This window comes from Macrobrachium nipponense, chromosome 9 (genome assembly GCF_015104395.2).
Source record: "Macrobrachium nipponense isolate FS-2020 chromosome 9, ASM1510439v2, whole genome shotgun sequence".
Lineage (NCBI taxonomy): Eukaryota > Metazoa > Arthropoda > Malacostraca > Decapoda > Palaemonidae > Macrobrachium > Macrobrachium nipponense.
In genome coordinates this window covers 63,206,873-63,224,366 of record NC_061110.1, presented here as the reverse complement: position 1 = coordinate 63,224,366, position 17,494 = coordinate 63,206,873, and the positions used below count along the sequence as shown (strand labels likewise).

General features: G+C 40.6%; 1 protein-coding gene across 1 annotated transcript in view; it reads left to right on the top strand.

Moving 5' to 3' along the window:
• LOC135218082 (zinc finger protein 516-like) overlaps positions 1–17,494 on the top strand; it is an 82,878-nt gene that overhangs the window by 54,627 nt on the left and 10,757 nt on the right. Inside the window, exon 3 of the mRNA XM_064254225.1 lies at positions 4,881–5,005. Coding sequence (XP_064110295.1) covers positions 4,881–5,005 — 125 coding nt within the window. The remainder of the gene's footprint in view (positions 1–4,880; positions 5,006–17,494) is intronic.

The following is a 17,494-nucleotide window of genomic DNA, read 5'->3' as shown; positions in this document are numbered from 1 at the left end:
TTGTTTGTTGTATTGTACATGAAATTGTGCACATTTTCATTTATAAAACTTTATATAACGCCTATTATAAAACAGTGCAAACATTATGACAATCCGACGAAAGAATTTCTGAATTTTTCGGTAGAGTTACCGCACGCGGACGTAATAAAGTTTTTTTTCAAAATTTCACAAGAAACAGAAATATTGTGCTAGGGACTTCCAATTTGTTTCAAAATGAAGGTAAATGATCAAATATTACTAGAATGTAAGATTTTTAGCTTACAATTGCGTTTTTCGACCATTTCGATCAAGTCAAAGTTGACCGAAGGTTGAAATTTTGGTACTTACGTTATTTATATGAAGATATTTCAAAACTGATAAAAGCTACAACCATGGGTTGTTATTTATTGTACTATAACACATGAAATTGCACACTTTTTCATATATAAAACTTTATGTAACGCCTAATATAAAACGGTACAAACATTACGACAATCTGACGAAAGAATTTCTGATTTTTTCAGTAATTCACCTTAAATCCAAATATTGTGCTAGAGAGTTCCAATTTGTTTCAGAATGAAAGTAAATGATTGAATATTACTAGAGTGTAAGAGTTTTAGCTTACAATTGCGTTTTTTTACCATTTCAGTCTAGTCAAAGTTGACCGAAGGTTGAAGTTTTGGTACTTAAAGTTATTTATATGAAGAAATTTCAAAACTGATAAAAGTTACAGCCATGGGTTGTTTTTATTGTATTCTACATGAAATTTTGCACATTTTCATATATAAAACTTTATGTAATGCCTAATATAAAACGGTACAAACATTACGACAGTCCGACAAAAGAATTTCTGATTTTTTCGGTAGAGTTACTGTGCGGACGTAAGGAAAGAGTTTTTTCTCAAAATGTCACCATAAATCGAAATATTGTGCTAGAGACTTCCAATTTGTTGAAAAATGAAGGTAAATGATTGAATATTACTAGAATGCAAGAGATTTAGCTTATAATTGCGTTTTTCGACCATTTTGGTAGAGTCAAAGTTGACCGAAGGTTGAAATTTTATGGTACTTATCGTTATTTATATGAAAATATTTCAAAACTAATAAAAGCTACAACCACGGGTTATTTATTGTTGTATTTACATGGAATTTTGCACATTTTCATATATAAAATTTTATGTAACGCCTAACATTACGCCAATCCGACGAAAGAATTTCTGATTTTTTCGTTAGAGACACCACGCGGACGTAAGGAAAAAGTTTTTTCAAACATTCACCATAAATCGAAATATTGTCCTAGAGACTTTCAATTTGCTGCAAAATGAAGGTAAATGATTGAATATTACTAGAATGTAAGAGTTTTAGCTTACAATGCGTTTTTCGACCATTTCGATCAAGTCATAGTTGACCGAAGGTTGAAATTTTGGTACTTATCGTTATTTATATGAAGATATTTCAAATCTGATAAAAGTTACAACCATGGGTTGTTTTTTGTTGTATTCTACATGAAATTGCGCTCATTTTCATATGTGAAACTCTATGTAATGGCTAATATGAAACGGTGTAAAAATTACGACAATGTGACGAAATAATTTCTGAGATGTGTCGCTGATGCCTTTTAGTGCGAGAAGAAAGAAATTCGCGCATGCGCACCTGAGTAATGCTTGTAAACAAAACAGCAGCTTGATCCATGAACTCCCAGCATCCCTCAAGGCGCGGGATTCAAAATTTTTTGCCAATTAGGCCTATAATTATTTTTCAGCTAATATTTAAAAAACTTTTTAGCGTTGATGTATTTTACGTCAATTAAGCACCCGACAGACAATTTTCGTTGACGTAAAATACGTCCAGTATGCGTTTAAGGGTTAATACACAAATACAGGCAGTCCCTAGTTATCTGTAGGGGTTTCGTTTTTGGCAAGATGCTGAAAAGTGAAAAACGGCATTAAACGAAACTTGGTGATTTATTTGGTGATATTATGGCGCTTATGATTGCCGATATTTGGGTAATGCTGATGATAACTGGTTAATGTTACCTCCTTTAGGTATGTTTATGATGCCATAACTATTATTGGCACCTTATGGCACCGATAACCGAAACTTGGTATGTTATGGTGCCATAAATTGCAGATTTTATGGCACTAGACAAACCCCATAAAACCGGATTCCCATTAACGGAGTCTGTCGATAACTGTGGACTACTTGTACTTAAAATGTAGCCTCAAGGTCAGGCTACTATATATCTCATCTGGCACTGGTTGCCAATTTTCTACTAGTCTTATTTTACGTGGTCTAGGCTAACAAGTTAGTCTGATAGGATGTTAAGTAAAATTTTACCACTTAATATTAGGTACTACTTAGTCCTGGGTTATTTAGATCATGCTAAATATGCAGTTTATATAAAATGAAAATTGTCTAGCCAGTTTATCAACTCGTAGAATCTTATCACTTCAACTTTAGGTAATCCATGTTGTTTAGATCACCTTTAGGATATATAATCCTAGGTTACCAGTGTGACACATGGACTGTTTCATCTATCAGGACGAACGATGACGTGGCTGATGACTGAAAAATTCATGTGGCACGGGATCAGGAGGATCCCAGGCGACAGTTCGTTCACGTCCACATCGACTTTGTGGGCCTTTGCCCTCAATCAGGGGACACCAGATACACCTCCTGACTACCATCGACCGATCCACAAGGTGGCCCGAGGCGACTCCTATGACAGAAGCCACTACTAGCGCATGTGCAGAAGCCCTTCTCTCAAGCTGGATCAGCCGCTTCAGCGTACTGGACGACATCACCACAGACTGCGGTCCTGTCTTTCTATCCGACCTGTGGGCCACCTTGGCTCGCCTGGTGGGAACGACGCTCCACAGCACCACCACATACAACCTTGCAGCCAACAGCATGGTGGAGAGGACCCACCGCTCTAATATTAAAGGCTGCCCTGATGGCACCGTGCACGTACGAAAACTGGAAGTCACAGCTACCCTGGGTCCTGCAGGGTCTGTGCACCACACCAAAAGCAAACGGCGAAGCATTAGCTGTACCTGGCAAATTCTTCACCACAGGTGCGGCCGATCAGATATATCTATTCCAAGACTGCAGGAAATCGCAAGAAAGTTCGCACCCTGCCTGAAAATGTTCTTCAACAGGACCAAAACACTGTCGATATAGACTGGGTCTATATCGACAGGTTAAACCTTCCTTCCTGATGGACGACAACAACACCAGGGAAGAAACCAGCATGCACCCCAGATACCTCCACAAAACAAGGCTGCTCCCGAAGCCCCAAGCATGCCCAAATGCGGCTGTGGACACCCACGGTGACAGTCAAACCCCTCAGGTGCCACACCGGGGAGGCATCCTATCAGCCAAAATGCCAAAGGACTCGGCAGTCGATAACGCCCCACAACAACTGATCTCTACGACAAGGAGTCGACTCCTGCCTCCACGAAGATACCACGACCAGAAGTTCCTCATTTAATTTAATTTAATATAATTTTCCAAACTTTATTCATAATAATTGTCTTGTGTGGGGGTGGGGGGGGTGGGGGTTGGAGTACTTGTAAAGGCAACGTGGCTCCGATGTTTTTATTATCATTTCAATGACTTGCTAAGTTCCCATGTATATCAATCAATGTAGAATTCTTTGGCCTTTCTGCCAATACAAATATCATGTGTACACAGACTGTGTATGTGCATATTATCATTTATATGTCTGTAAAGAAACAAATTGTTGGCCTCAGCGTTCGGACCTCTGTCAGCCTGACCTAGGTACTACTTGTCAGTCCACACCTGTCATTGTGTACCCCGTGGTTGGGCAATAAAGCATCAGTACCCAAATACATACCTGTCAATCTGTCCTCACAAGCTAACATCTAGGAAATTGTAGACACCTTTATCTGTAAAGATTAACAAAATTGATAATAAATTGTGGAACAATTCTTTAGCTAAAAACTTCCAAAAGGAATAACAAATTTTTTAATAATATCCACTTTCATAAAAAGTCTAGCCAGGATCATGTATTGCACCAACCATGTGCTCCCCAAACAAAGGCTGGCCAAACAAAGTCCAGTTTCTATTATTCAAAACAACCTTTGTTCTACAGTCTCAAACTAAAATATTTTTCTCTTAAAGTTTAAAAATAAGCACTTAACTTTCAAATTTTGGTTGTTCCATGACCCTCAAAGAAAAAAGTGGAGACTGAAATGTCTCAAATGAAGAGCACTTACTGGATACACCTAGTGTGCATTGACTAGAAAGGTAATGGTTCTTGGTCTTTTAACCGACCGGATTGTAAAACAAGATGGCTGACGCACAATAGTAACTTCTGCAGTCTTTATGTGGGAATATGTACAGCTTCTCTGAAGACAAGACAAAATGCCTTCTTGTCTTTGAGTCCATTTTACTCTATCATGTGTCAATGGTGTTTATCATTGCGATGCAATACACAGGTAGAAGACCATGCCAAAAGATAATTCTTTGATATTAGTCTAGTCACCATTGGGCACTGGCACACACCATAGATGGTAACTCCTTTGAGGACGAAATAGCGACTACACTCAATAAAGGTTATTTGTAGTGACCCTTTGGCCCCTAACTACGACCCCTTTCATTCCTTTTATTGTACCTCAGTTCATATCTTTCTTTCAACTTGCTATCCACACATCATAATTATGTCATAGTGCAACTGCCAGGGTTTCCTCTTGTTACTGTCTTCAGACCTACCTACTCTCAATTGCCTTTCAAGTGCTGAATGACCTCAGTCCCCAGTGCTTGACCTTTCCATACCAGTATGTGTTTTTGTAATAAGCAAAATTTTTTAAAATTATTATTTTATTATTTTATCAGAGAATTATTAAAGGGTTTTACAGATTTCATTTTTTAAACTTTCAGAGACAGAATTTAGTAACTTTCTACAAGAACTCCAGTCCTCAGAAATTTAAAGGAAGTAAAGTAGATCCTGATAAATTGTCTGAAGATAGCAGCCTGTGCTGGACATGCGATCTCTGTGCTTTTCAGTAAGTTTTATTTGAGCTTTTCTTGATTCATTAAAGTGCATTTCAAAGTTGACTTGACAGGTGAAAGTATGAGTGAATCCAACAATGGATAGTATTGTTAGTAATTTACTAGAAAATGTATTATTTATTCATAAATGTCTTTTTCTCTTGTCTTAGTAGATTGAATTAAAACTACCATTGTTGTGTGATCTGATTGCTTATTGTACACAGCATTCAATTTTTCCTTTGACTACTAATCTGTTCTCACTAATACAGTTGATTTATTTTTTTATATTTGAATTATGCTGTGCAGTGCTGGAGTTGTCTTTTTGAGGTACTCTCATTCTATGTACAGTGATGCTCAAATCTCATGTGACATGATTCGTTTTGTATCGTCCAGATTTTCAGACTCAATGTGGCATTGCCAAATACATGTCAAAAGTTTGTGAATTCACAGCTAGCACTATTTTCTTTATGGTTATATAAATATGATCCCTGTAATGCATTGGTATAATTCGTAATCTAAGTGATTTGAACTGATTTTTTTTTATGTTGCTCAGTTCATAGTACTGTTTGATAAGGTTAGCAGTGCCACCAATGACAGTTCACTTAACTTGCTCCTTGGACTGGTCAACATAACTACGTCTGCAGCATTATATAACAGTAGACCTAATATAAGCTCAATAGTCATAACATTTTTAGAATGGGAATATGAATTATAACAAGTTTTCTTTGAATGTTGAAGTTTTAGGCTCTGTTTAAGCTGCCTCTATGTTGCAAAATGATTTATAGGCCTAAAAATAATCTGTCTTCTGTGATGTAATCTGTTACCAATGAACCCTTAAACGCCGAGTCAAAATGTCTCCCGTATGCCAAATGGACGTACCATACGTCGACTCAAAAAAGTTTTTTTTTAAATTTGCGGAAAAATACTTATAGGCCTACCAGCTGAAAATTTTTGAATCACGCGCCTTGGGGGATGCTGGGAGTTCATGGATCAAAGCGTTGTTTTGTTTACAATCTTTATGCAGGCGCGCAAGCGCGAATTTCTTTCTTATCGCACTAAAAAGTATCAGTGACACATCTCAAAAATTATTTCGTCACTTTGACATAATTTTTGCACCGTTTTAAATTATCTGTTACATGAAGTATTATATATGAAAATGTGCGCAATTTATTTAGAATACAACTAAAAAATACTCATGATTGTAGCTTTTATTAGTTTTGAAATATTTCCATATAAATAACGATAATTGCTAAAATTTCAACCTTCGGTCAACTTTGACTCTACCGAAATGGTTGAAAAACACAATTGTAAGCTAAAACGCTTATATTTTAGTAATATTCAACTATCTACCTTAATTTTGCAGCAAATTGGAAGTCTCTAGCACAATATTTCGATTTATGGTGAATTTATGAAAAAACTTTTTCCTTACGTCCGCGCGGTAACTCTTCCAAAAAAAATCATACATGCGATTGTGGTAATGTTTGCACCATTTTAAAATTAGCCGTTACATAAAGTTTTATATATGGAAATGTGCACAATTTCATGCACAATACAACTAAAAACAACCCATGGTTGTAGCTTTTATCAGTTTTGAAATATTTTCATATAAAAAATAAGTGACAAATTTTCAACCTTCGGTCAATTTTGACTCTACCGAAATGGTCGAAAAACGCAATTGTAAGCTAAAACTCTTATATTTTAGTAATATTCAATCATTTACCTTCATTTTGTAACAAATTGGAAGTCTAGCACAATATTTCGATTTATGGTGAATTTATGAAAAAAAATAACATTTTCCGTACGTCCGCGCGGTAACTCTTCCGAAAAAATCATATGTGCGATTGTGGTAATGTTTGCACCATTTTAAATTAGCCGTTGCATAAAGTTTTATATATGAAAATGTAGAATACAACCAAAAATAATTGAAGGTTGTAGCTTTTCTCATTTTCGAAATATTTGCATATAAATCACGATAAATAGAAAAAAAACCACGTTCGGTCAACTTTGGCTCTACCGAAATGGTCGCCAAACGCAATTGTAAGCTAAAACTCTTATATTTTAGTAATATTCAATCATTTACCTTCATTTGGCAACAAATTGGAAGTCTCTAGCACAATATTTCGATTTATGGTGAATTTATGAAAAAAACTTTCCTTCCCTCCCCGCGCGGATCCTCCGCCATAAGTCTCCGAAAGGCATACATCGCATTCTCGGAAAATTTGCTCCGTTTCATATTAGGCATTTCATAGAGTTTTATATATGAAAATGTGTGAAATTTCATGTAGAATAAGAGGAAAAATATTTGAAGGTTGTAGCTTTTATAATTTCCGAAATAATTGCATATAAAACAAAATTTTAAAAAAAATTTCGACATTTGGTCAACTTTAACTCGTCCGAAATGGTCGAAAACTGCAATTGTAAGCTAAAAATCTTACAGTATCGTAATATTCCATCATTTAACTTCATCTTGAAACAGATTTGAAGTCTCTATAACAATATTTAGATTTATGGTGAATTTTAAAAAAAAATATTTTTTTACGTCCGCGCATTACGAATTCATGCATCATGTTGTGATAATATTTTCTCAGTGTTGCTTTTATCGTTTTACAATGTGTTATATACCAAAATGATCGCAATTTAGTGTACATTACAACGAAAAAAAGTAACTTGTTACCTTTAACCGTTTTGCGCACAGCGCGATTTGAATACAATTATATATGAAATTTTGTTTTTGCGCTATCATAATAGTTGCATTATTTATATATGATAATGATAATTTTTTCATTCGATGGTTGCATACTAAACTTCAGCCAATGACAAAAAAGGAGCCAAAAATGAACTCTTAATCTTCAAAACTAAGCGCGCTGTGTTTTTTTGATAAAAATATTTTTTCCGCTTCCGCGCTCACTCCGAAACACCTCCGGCACACGGGAGACAATTTTTTTTTTTACCGCTTCGGCGTTTAAGGGTTAATTTATTTGTAGATATTACCTGTTCTTTGAGGAATAAAACAAGTTTTGATGTAGGAAATACCTGTTTTGATAGTTGCTGTTGAGTCCTCAAAGGAGTTACCCTCCATGGTGTGTGCCAGCACCCCATGGTGACTAGACTAATATCAAAGAAATGTCTTTTAACCTGGTCTTGCAGCCAGGTATTATGCCATAATGATAAACACTATGACAAGTGATAGAGTATAATGGACTCAAAGACAAAAAGGCATTTTATCTTGTCTACAGCGAAGCTGTACCCAATTTTCCTACGTCAAAACTGCAGAAGTGACTATTGTGCATGCACATCAGCCATCTTGTTTTATGATCGGGCTGGTTAAAAGAGCAAGAACTATTACTCTGTTGGCCGGTGCAGGATGAACCTTTACCCAAATCCCATGGTTCTTTGTCAGGGAAGTGGGAGGGTTTTGAGGACTCAACAGCGACCACCAAAAATAGGTTATCCTACGTTATATCTGGTTTTTGATAACGTAGTCGCTGATTTGTCCTCAAAAGGAGCATTACAAAGAAATTGACAGGTGACAAAAACCTGAAGCTCCCAAAATTTACATCTCAAGTGTCACAAAATTAAAACTATATAATTTCCGGTCCGAGATCAAGCCACAAGTTTCAGTAAAAAAGAGAACGAAACTAATCGACAAGATACACTTTTAGTGTAAAGTTCTATGATGACTTACCTAAGCATGCTGGGTATGGTTGCAATGTTGAAGCACCTCCTCCAGTGGTAGTCAACATACCCACCTGTTAGGAAAACCCCTGGTTTTCCGCTATAGCGTCTATGGGGTCAGGACTAACCATACCACCTACTGATACACAGTGTAGTCGAATTTGTTTCAGCTCATGGCAGTAGTGTTGTAAGAATACTGACTGTTGCCCACCCTGCAAATTCAGAAACCTCATTGAAAGATACATTTCTGATGAAGGCCAATGATGTACACTTACTTTTCTAATATCATGTGATCTAGGAAAGGAATGTGGCTTAGCCTTTTGAATGAGAGACACTAAAATTATTCTTAGCCCTTGTAGAGAGAGTGGTTTGTTCGTGCTAGTATGTAGAAAAATTGGACCTTCTGGGATGTTTGCTTGACCTCTAATTACAACTTTAGTTCATAAACTAAGCATACTGTTCTGTCTGGTAAATTGAGTTTTCTTTAGATAATTGTCATTCTTGGCCAGGAATGATGGACCAGGGGACAACAATAATTGATTATCAGCAGTTTGTGTGATATCTCATCCCCATCTAAGGGAGCCCAATTCACTAATGTGGACTTTTGATGCTATTGCTACCAGGAAGATTGCTTCAAGTGCTGGATGGTTTTGTCATTTCAAGAACCGCCATAATTTTCACAGTGTGAAAATTAGCGGTGAAGCAGTAAGTGCTGATGCCGACGGAGCAGCTAAGTTTAAGGATGCTTTTCACGAGATCATCGTTAATGAAGGGTACTTGCCAGAGCAAATCTTTAATGTCGATGAAACCGGACTTTATTGGAGGCGTATGCCAAAACGGTCCTACATCCATAAAGAAGCAACAGCGATGCCCGGGTTTAAGGCATACAAGGATCGACTGACTCTCTTGCTTGGGGGAAATGTGGCTGGGTATAAACTTGAGCCCTTTATGATTTATCACTCAGAAAAACACTGACAAGCATACACTTCTTGTGCATTACCATCATAATAAAAAAGCGTGGATGACAGCAATGCTGTTGGAAGACTGGTTCGTTCACTGCTTCCTTTTGGAAGTGGAAGATTATTGGAGGAAAAATAACATCCCCTTCAAAATTCTTCTGATTCTCAACAATGCTCCTGGCCACCCTCAACACATCGGCGATATTAACGAGATTGTAAAAGTTGTGTTTCTGCCACCAAACAACTTTTTACATACAACCCATGGATCAGGGTGGGTACTGTGGCTACGTTCAAGGTGTATTATCTTCGGAACGTGTTTGGCCAGGCTGTTCAGGCTACGGATAATCAGGAGAAAGATCTCAGAACTTTCTGGAAAGAATTTAGTGTTTTGAACTCCATTATGAACATTGGAAGGGCATGGAAGGAGGTAAAGAAAGTGTATGAATGGGGTCTGGAAAAATCTGCTAAAATTGTATGTGAACTCCTTTAAAGATTACGATCAGAATGAAGAAGTGGAAATCAATAAAAAGATCTTGATACTTGGGAACAGTTTAGATTTAGAAATTGATGAGGAAGATATCCAAGAACTTATAGATGTGCAAGATGTAGAGCTAACGGCAGAGGATTCAATTGCACTTACAGAAGAGAAAAAAAAAGCAGAAGAGGAAGAAGAAATAAAAGAAGAGCCGGAGCGAACATTTACGACTAAAAAAACTGGCAGAGGCATTTGCTTTATTTGAACAAGGACTGAAACTTTTAAGTGAAATGGATGGGGACGAGGAACGGTTTGCCAAAGTTCAGAGGGCTCCTCAAGACAATGTTGCATGTTACCGATTAATTTATGAAGAGTGAAAAAAACACACTGTGCAACCTACAATGGATTATTTCTTCAAGAGAACGACTCCAGTGCCTTCACCTTTCCCCCGCCCTACCCCCTCACTTGAGACTCGATCCTGTACGTTTCGGAACAGTTGTTTCCTCGAAATGCCTTAACTAACAGAAGAAGAAATTCTATCTGAAGAGGAGCGAATTGATGATCCTGCTGCTTTATCATCCTCCTCCTCTTCCGATCTTTAGTTTTATGTAGCCATGAACAGCCTGACGCCGATCACGTATGCCGACAACGGACCGAATCTTGGTGAGTACCCTTTACACTACAGTCTGATTCTTGTTCTTATTATTAAATTTCTTTTTATACTTCTCATAAGTTCAATCTGCATTGAACCACCCGAATTAGCTGATATTAATAATTACTATACCGTATATGTATATGTATACTGTGTAGTGTAGGCTAGGCTATACGTATTCGAGATATGATTTTTTTCAACTTACGATGGGTTTTTTGGAACCTAACCCCATCGTAAGTAGGAGAATACCTGTATTTTTGTCATTTGATTTTTCATCCCTTCTCAAACCCCCTTCCTATTGGGGCTGTTGTCAGACTTTGTCATTGGGAGGGTCACTATTCATCTCAGTGACCTCAAAAGTTATAGATTAGAAACTAATAACTATAGTTTTTGGTTATTTTTAGATGTCACCACCCTTCCTAGCCCCTCTTCCTATCAGGGCTAAACTTAGACTTTAAGGACATCAGGAGTCACTGTTAATCTCAGCAACTTTGAAAACTATAAATTGGACTCTAATACAGGCAGCCCCCAGTTACCGTTGGTATCGGTTACAGGCATTTCGGTTTTACGGCGCTTGTTCAATATATTCATAACTTGGTTTTCCCCTCCATAGGGTTTATATCACTGTTGTCTGGTTATCGGCGGCTTAGCCAAAGTGCTGAGACCTCTCATAAAATACAAAAATAATGAGTATGCATCTTTTCCTTGGCTTTTAAAAAAGTTACCCTTTACTTTGCTGTATCCAATAATACTGTATGTAGTCTTGTGTTGCTTTTGTATTATAAAATACAAACAAACCGATCATGTTTTGTTTTGGAAAGTCAGCTGATGGAGCTAAGTTTATTTCGCTGCATTTAATTCAATTCAGAGCGATAACTATTTATATGGGTCAAGGTTATGTTTTATTATGTGAAGTGTTTTAAAGTTGAGATATAACTTGAATACGTCTTCTTGTGAAGTAGATTTAGTAGTTATTTATTTATTTATTTATTTATTTATTTTTTTCCGTTAATAGATGGCGCCGGGAGCATGCATTTTTGTGTAAAAAAAATTAGCAGGTCAATTTCACTATTTTTACCCTATTTCATCATAATACGGGCTTTATGCATTTATCTTTTATTGGCCTGAAAACAACAGTAAAATCTGTTCTTTCATGCCCAGCCTTTTTTATTAATATACTTGTTCTCCACTATAATTTGCGGTCGAGTTTCATCCATGTTACTGATGCATGATAATTAGCAGTGTGAACCTTGTTTTCTCAGCTTCAGCTACAAATGCAGTTTAAATTTATCAGTACTATATTTCCATGCTGGTGTTTTCTCCATAGCAAATAAATGTATAATATAAAAATATATCAGTCCAATTCTACTTAATTAATGCCATTGGTAGCAAAATTATGGTAATTATTTACTATTGTATAATGGCTGAAGTGCTATCAAACAAATGTTATCAGATTCAGTTTGGTTGTTATAGCAAAACGACTGTTTTCATTCAGTTGTTTATGGCTGTAGCATTTAAGCAACGATTATTATGTTATTAACGATAATTATGTTGTTCTCTTATGCTTTTTTAACTTGCAGTGCTCCCTTGGTTTTACGCATTTCACATTTAAGCGGTCCACTTTGTCACAGATTTTTGTGACATCGTTCACTTTTCCACGAGGAACTTTCACTAATTTGCTGGTTTTTTTCTGTTGACCCTATATTGTAACGTATTAATATTTTTTCATATTTGTGTATGTGCCTAATACTAATTTTTTATGGTAAAAATGATTTACAGCATTCTTATAATATTGTTATGCACCTATTAACCCTTTAACGCCGATTGGACGTATTAAACGTCGACATAAATTGTCTGTCGGGTGCCGATTGGACGTATGGTACGTCGATAAAAAAAGTTTTTTTAAAAATTTGCAGAAAAATACTTATGAGGCCTACCAGGTGAAAACTTTTGAATCACGCGCCTTGGGGGATGCTGGGAGCTCACGGATCAAGGCGTTGTTTTGTTTACAATCGTTATGCAGGCGCGCAAGCGCGAATTTCTTTCTTATCGCACTAAAAAGTATCAGTGACACATCTCAGAAATTATTTCGTCACTTTGACATAATTTTTGCACCATTTTACATATGAAAATGTGCGCAATTTCATGTAGCATACAAAACAAAAATACTCATGATTGTAGCTTTTATCAGTTTTGAAATATTTTCATATAATAATGATAAGTGCCAAAATTTCAACCTTCGGTCAACTTTGACTACCGAAATGGTCGAAAAACGCAATTGTAAGCTAAAACTCTTATATTCTAGTAATATTCAATCATTTACCTTCATTTTTGTACATGCAACTTCCCCGGCAGATAAATACTTAGCTATAGTCTCCGACCTCCCGACAGAATTCAAAACTCGCGGCACACGTGACAGGTAGGTCAGGTGATCAGCCCACTCCCGCCGCTGGGTGGCGGGACTAGAAACCATTCCCGTTTTCTAATCAGATTTTCTCTGTCGCCGGTTCCGACAACATTGTTGTTGGTTCCTCCTGCATTGAAATTCTTTCTCGCTTACTGAGGATTTTCTGGTTGACCTTTGGTGACGTATTTGATCTTTAGCTTTGGCATACGCTTTTTGTGGACCGCTTTTTGGATATTGATTTGGATTTTTCTTAAGAATGTCTGACGTGACACCTGTGTTTAGGGTGTGTGTGAAAGAGGAATGTAAGGTGAGGCTACCGAAAGCTTCGGTAGACCCTCACACTGTTTGTGTAAAATGTCGGGGGAATGTTTGTTCAGTAGCTAACACCTGTGTAGAGTGTGAAAGTCTGACTGAAATAGAATGGAAGAATTTGGCTGCATATATCAGAAAGTTGGAGAAAGATAGAGTCAGGAAGGCTTCCGTCAGAAGCTCTAGTAGGTCCTGCTCAATTGATCAGGAAGTAGCTCCTAACTCTTATGTAGATTCTCCTGCCTCTAATATGGTTTCAGCCCCTTCCCCCCGCAGCGAACCCGTGGATTCGTCTTCGGAGATGGCTGCAATGAAAGCCTCGATCCGAAGCTTGCAATCGCAGCTACGAGCAATGAAGGAAAAAGGTAAGGACAGTGATGTGTGCAGTGTCCCCAGTGCAGTGGAGGGGGCATCTGTGACCGACTCCGCATTGCCCCTAGGCCTAGACCGCTTCCAAACTCCCAAGACCAGGGGAGGAGGAATGTTGACAGCCGCATGGAGGATGTAGAGTATCCCCAACGGTCAAGCGTCCCTTCGGCAGAACCTGTAGACTCTTCCCAGGCTGCCATGGATAGTTACAGAAAAAGCATCCTACGGAAGTGCTTTTCGGACTCCGATTCGTCCTCGCCTAGGCGCGGGTGGAGTTCCTTGTCCAAGTCTCGCCCTCTCAAGAGAACCTGGAAGCCTCCTGGAGGAGACGCTTTGGACTCCAGCCCTGAGCCCTTCCCGGAGTATTCTCCTTCACAGAAGAAGAGAGCTCTAAGATCTCCTGACTCCTCTCCGGAAGGAGTTAGTTCGACGACGAAGAAGTTCCTAGTTGGCCTCCAAGAGCAGTTGTCCGCTCTGGTAAGCTCGCTGTCGAAGGGGCGCATCTCGAAAGAAGGATGTCTCCCTTCCGATCAAGAGCTCTCTTAAGAGATCGGCTTCTAGCCTTTGCTCTGGCTCAGGCAGACGCCCTTCTCCTGAAAGGCACTCTTCCCCAGCAAAGCCTTCGGCTTCTTATGCCTCCTCTCATCACGGCCGTACGTCTTCTCCTGTCAGGCCCTCTTCTGTTCGCAAGCACCTCTCCTCGTGCGACCTTCTAGGAGAGTGTCGCGGGGAGCAAGCTCCTCTCCTGACAGGCGCCAGGAGCCTGAGAGCCTCCTGGATTCAGATGTTTCCCGTGCTCCCCGTGAGCGTCTTGATTCTTCCAGACTGCCTGTGAGGGACGCAAGCTCCTCTCCTGGCAGGCGCCAGGAGCAGCATAACTTCCCTGGAAGTAGCAGACCCCGTTCTCCTTCCGGGCGCTCTGCAAGGGATGGACGCTCCTCTCCTTGCAAGCGCCTAGAGCCTGAGAGGCTCCCCAATCCTAGTAGGAATAGAGGGAATAGTAGGCCTTCCAGGCGTCCTAAAAGGGACTCAAGTGCCTCTCCTAGCAGGTGCCAGGATCTTGGCAGGTGCATCTCCCCATCCAGGCTCCCTCTTAAGGACGCAAGCTCCTCTCCTGGCTGGCGCTGAGATCAAGGCAACCGCCTTTCTCCTTACAGGGGCATGTCGCCTCCCAGGCGCCCCCACCGGGACGCAAGCGCCTCTCCTGGCAGGCGCCAAGATACGGACATGAGCCCTGAACTCAGTAGGCGCCCTACTCCTGTCAGGCGCACTTTCAAGGATGCAAGCACCTCTCCTGGCTGGCACCAGGACCCTGAGAAGCTCCAGGATCCTCTCAGAACCAAGGATGGTAGCAGGCGCCGTACTCCTGCTAAGCTCCAGCAAGTGGAGACTCGTTCTTCTCCTAACAGAGCACTCATTGGGAAGAGACTCTGTTCTCCTGCTAAGAATTCGGCTAGGGAGAAAAGCGCCTCTCCTTCTAAGAGCCTTTTGCCTAGAAAGCCCTCTTCTCCAGCAGCGGCTATAGAGGAAGTTTCAGAGGAGGAATCCCCTAAGGACGCGGGGGTCTCTGGTTATATGAGACTAGTGTCTCTCCTCCTGCAAGAGTTCGGAGATTCTCTTCGCCCGGCTGACCCTCCTTCCCCAGGATCTTTGCTTTCAAGCACTAAGCTGTCAAAGTCCCCCTCCTTCGTCAGGATGCGCCCTACTCTTTCTATGAGAAAAGCTATTAAAGGGTTAGAGAGCTGGCTTCTTTCCAAGAAAGAAGCAGGGAAGACGGTTTTTTCCTTGTCACCGTCCAAGCTTGCTGGAAAACCAGGCATATGGTACGACACCAAAGAGTCCATGGGATTGGGACAGCCTTCTTCTGCTGATGCAGATTTCTCCTCTCTCGTAGACTCGTCAAGGAGGCGCTCTCTTCTGTCTGCGAAGGCTTCTTGGGGGATGTGTGAGATGGACCATCTCCTCAAGGGCCTCTTTCGCACCCTCGAAGTCTTGAACTTTATGGATTGGGCTCTAGGAGCTCTGGCCAAGAGGGCACAGGAGCCTGACTTCGTGAACATGGAGGAACTAGCCAGCGTATTGCCGTGTTTAGACAAAGCGGTGATGGATGGGTCCACCGAGATCGCCTCCCTCTTCGGATCGGGCATCCTTAAGAAGAGGGCTGTGTACAGCTCCTTCTTAGCCAAGTCCGTGTCTCCTCTACAGAGATCCGCTCTTTTGTACTCGCCCCTGTCGAGTCACCTCTTCCCGCAAGAGATAGTAAAAGATATTTCGAGGTCCTTATCTAAAAAGGCCACTCAAGATCTTCTGGCTCAATCGGCCAAAAGATTGAAGCCGGCGGTCCCGGTGACCAAGAGGGAGAAGGCTCCCTTCCAACAGACCTTTCGAGGAAGGTCCGCCCCTAGAGCCTCTCTTAGGAGCAGACGATCAGAGAAGAGAGGAAGGTCTTCGAGAAGATCTTTCGCTAAGAGCCAGTGAGACAGGAGTCCTCCAGACAAAAGTAGGTGCCAGACTTTTAAAGTTCCACAAAGTCTGGGCACAGAAAGGGGCGGACGCCTGGTCCCTCTCTATCCTCGAGAGAGGATATCTGATCCCCTTCAGGGAGAAACCTCCCTTGACGACAACTCCAAGGGAGTTAACAGCGAAATACAAAGATCCGGTAAGGAACCAAGCCCTTCAACATCTGGTGAGCCAGATGCTGGACAAGGAGGCAATAGAAGAAGTACAAGAGGTCCATTCCCCAGGGTTTTACAACCGCCTGTTTTTGGTACCAAAAAACTCAGGAGGGTGGAGACCGGTCTTGGATGTGAGCGCTCTGAACTTTTTCGTAACAAAGAAGAAGTTCGCGATGGAAACGACATCCTCTGTCCTAGCAGCTCTTCGTCCAGGGGACTGGATGGTGTCCCTGGACCTTCAGGATGCATATTTCCACGTTCCAATCCACCCTTCTTCCAGGATATACCTGAGGTTCATGGTACGAGGAAAAGTATTCCAGTTTCGTGCTCTGTGCTTCGGGCTTTCGACGGCCCCGCAAGTGTTCACAGGCCTGATGAAAAATGTAGCACATTGGCTACATCTGGAAGGAGTTCGGATCTCATTGTACCTAGACGACTGGCTGATTCAGGCCCCAGTCGGAAGTTCGCTGTCTGGAGGACTTGATTTTGACTCTGAAGTTGACCCAGTCCTTAGGACTGTTAGTAAACCTAGAGAAGTCCCAGATTCTCTGGGTTTTCAAGTATTTCCGTCCCAGGAAAGACGAGATGGCTCCTTGCAAAAAGTAGCAGCTTTCCTAGAGAAAGAACGATGTTCCACGAGGGACTGGATGAGTCTGCTGGGGACCCTTTCCTCGATGGAACAGTTCATTTCTCTGGGAATGCTTCACCTAAGGCCCCTGCAATTTTGCCTGAGGGAGAATTGGGATCAGAAGTCCCAAAAATTGTCAGACTCCTTCCTTCGCTCAGAGAAGATAAAGGAGAATCTCCGTTGGTGGTTGAACCCGCACAGGCTCAACGAAAGCGTGTCCCTTCATGCTCCGAGCCCTCGCCTAGTGTTATTTTCAGACGCCTCAGAGTCGGGCTAGGGAGCCACTCTAGGCGCGAGAGAAGTGTCAGGCACCTGGAGAGGGGAACAATTGTCCTGGCACATCAACCTAAAGGA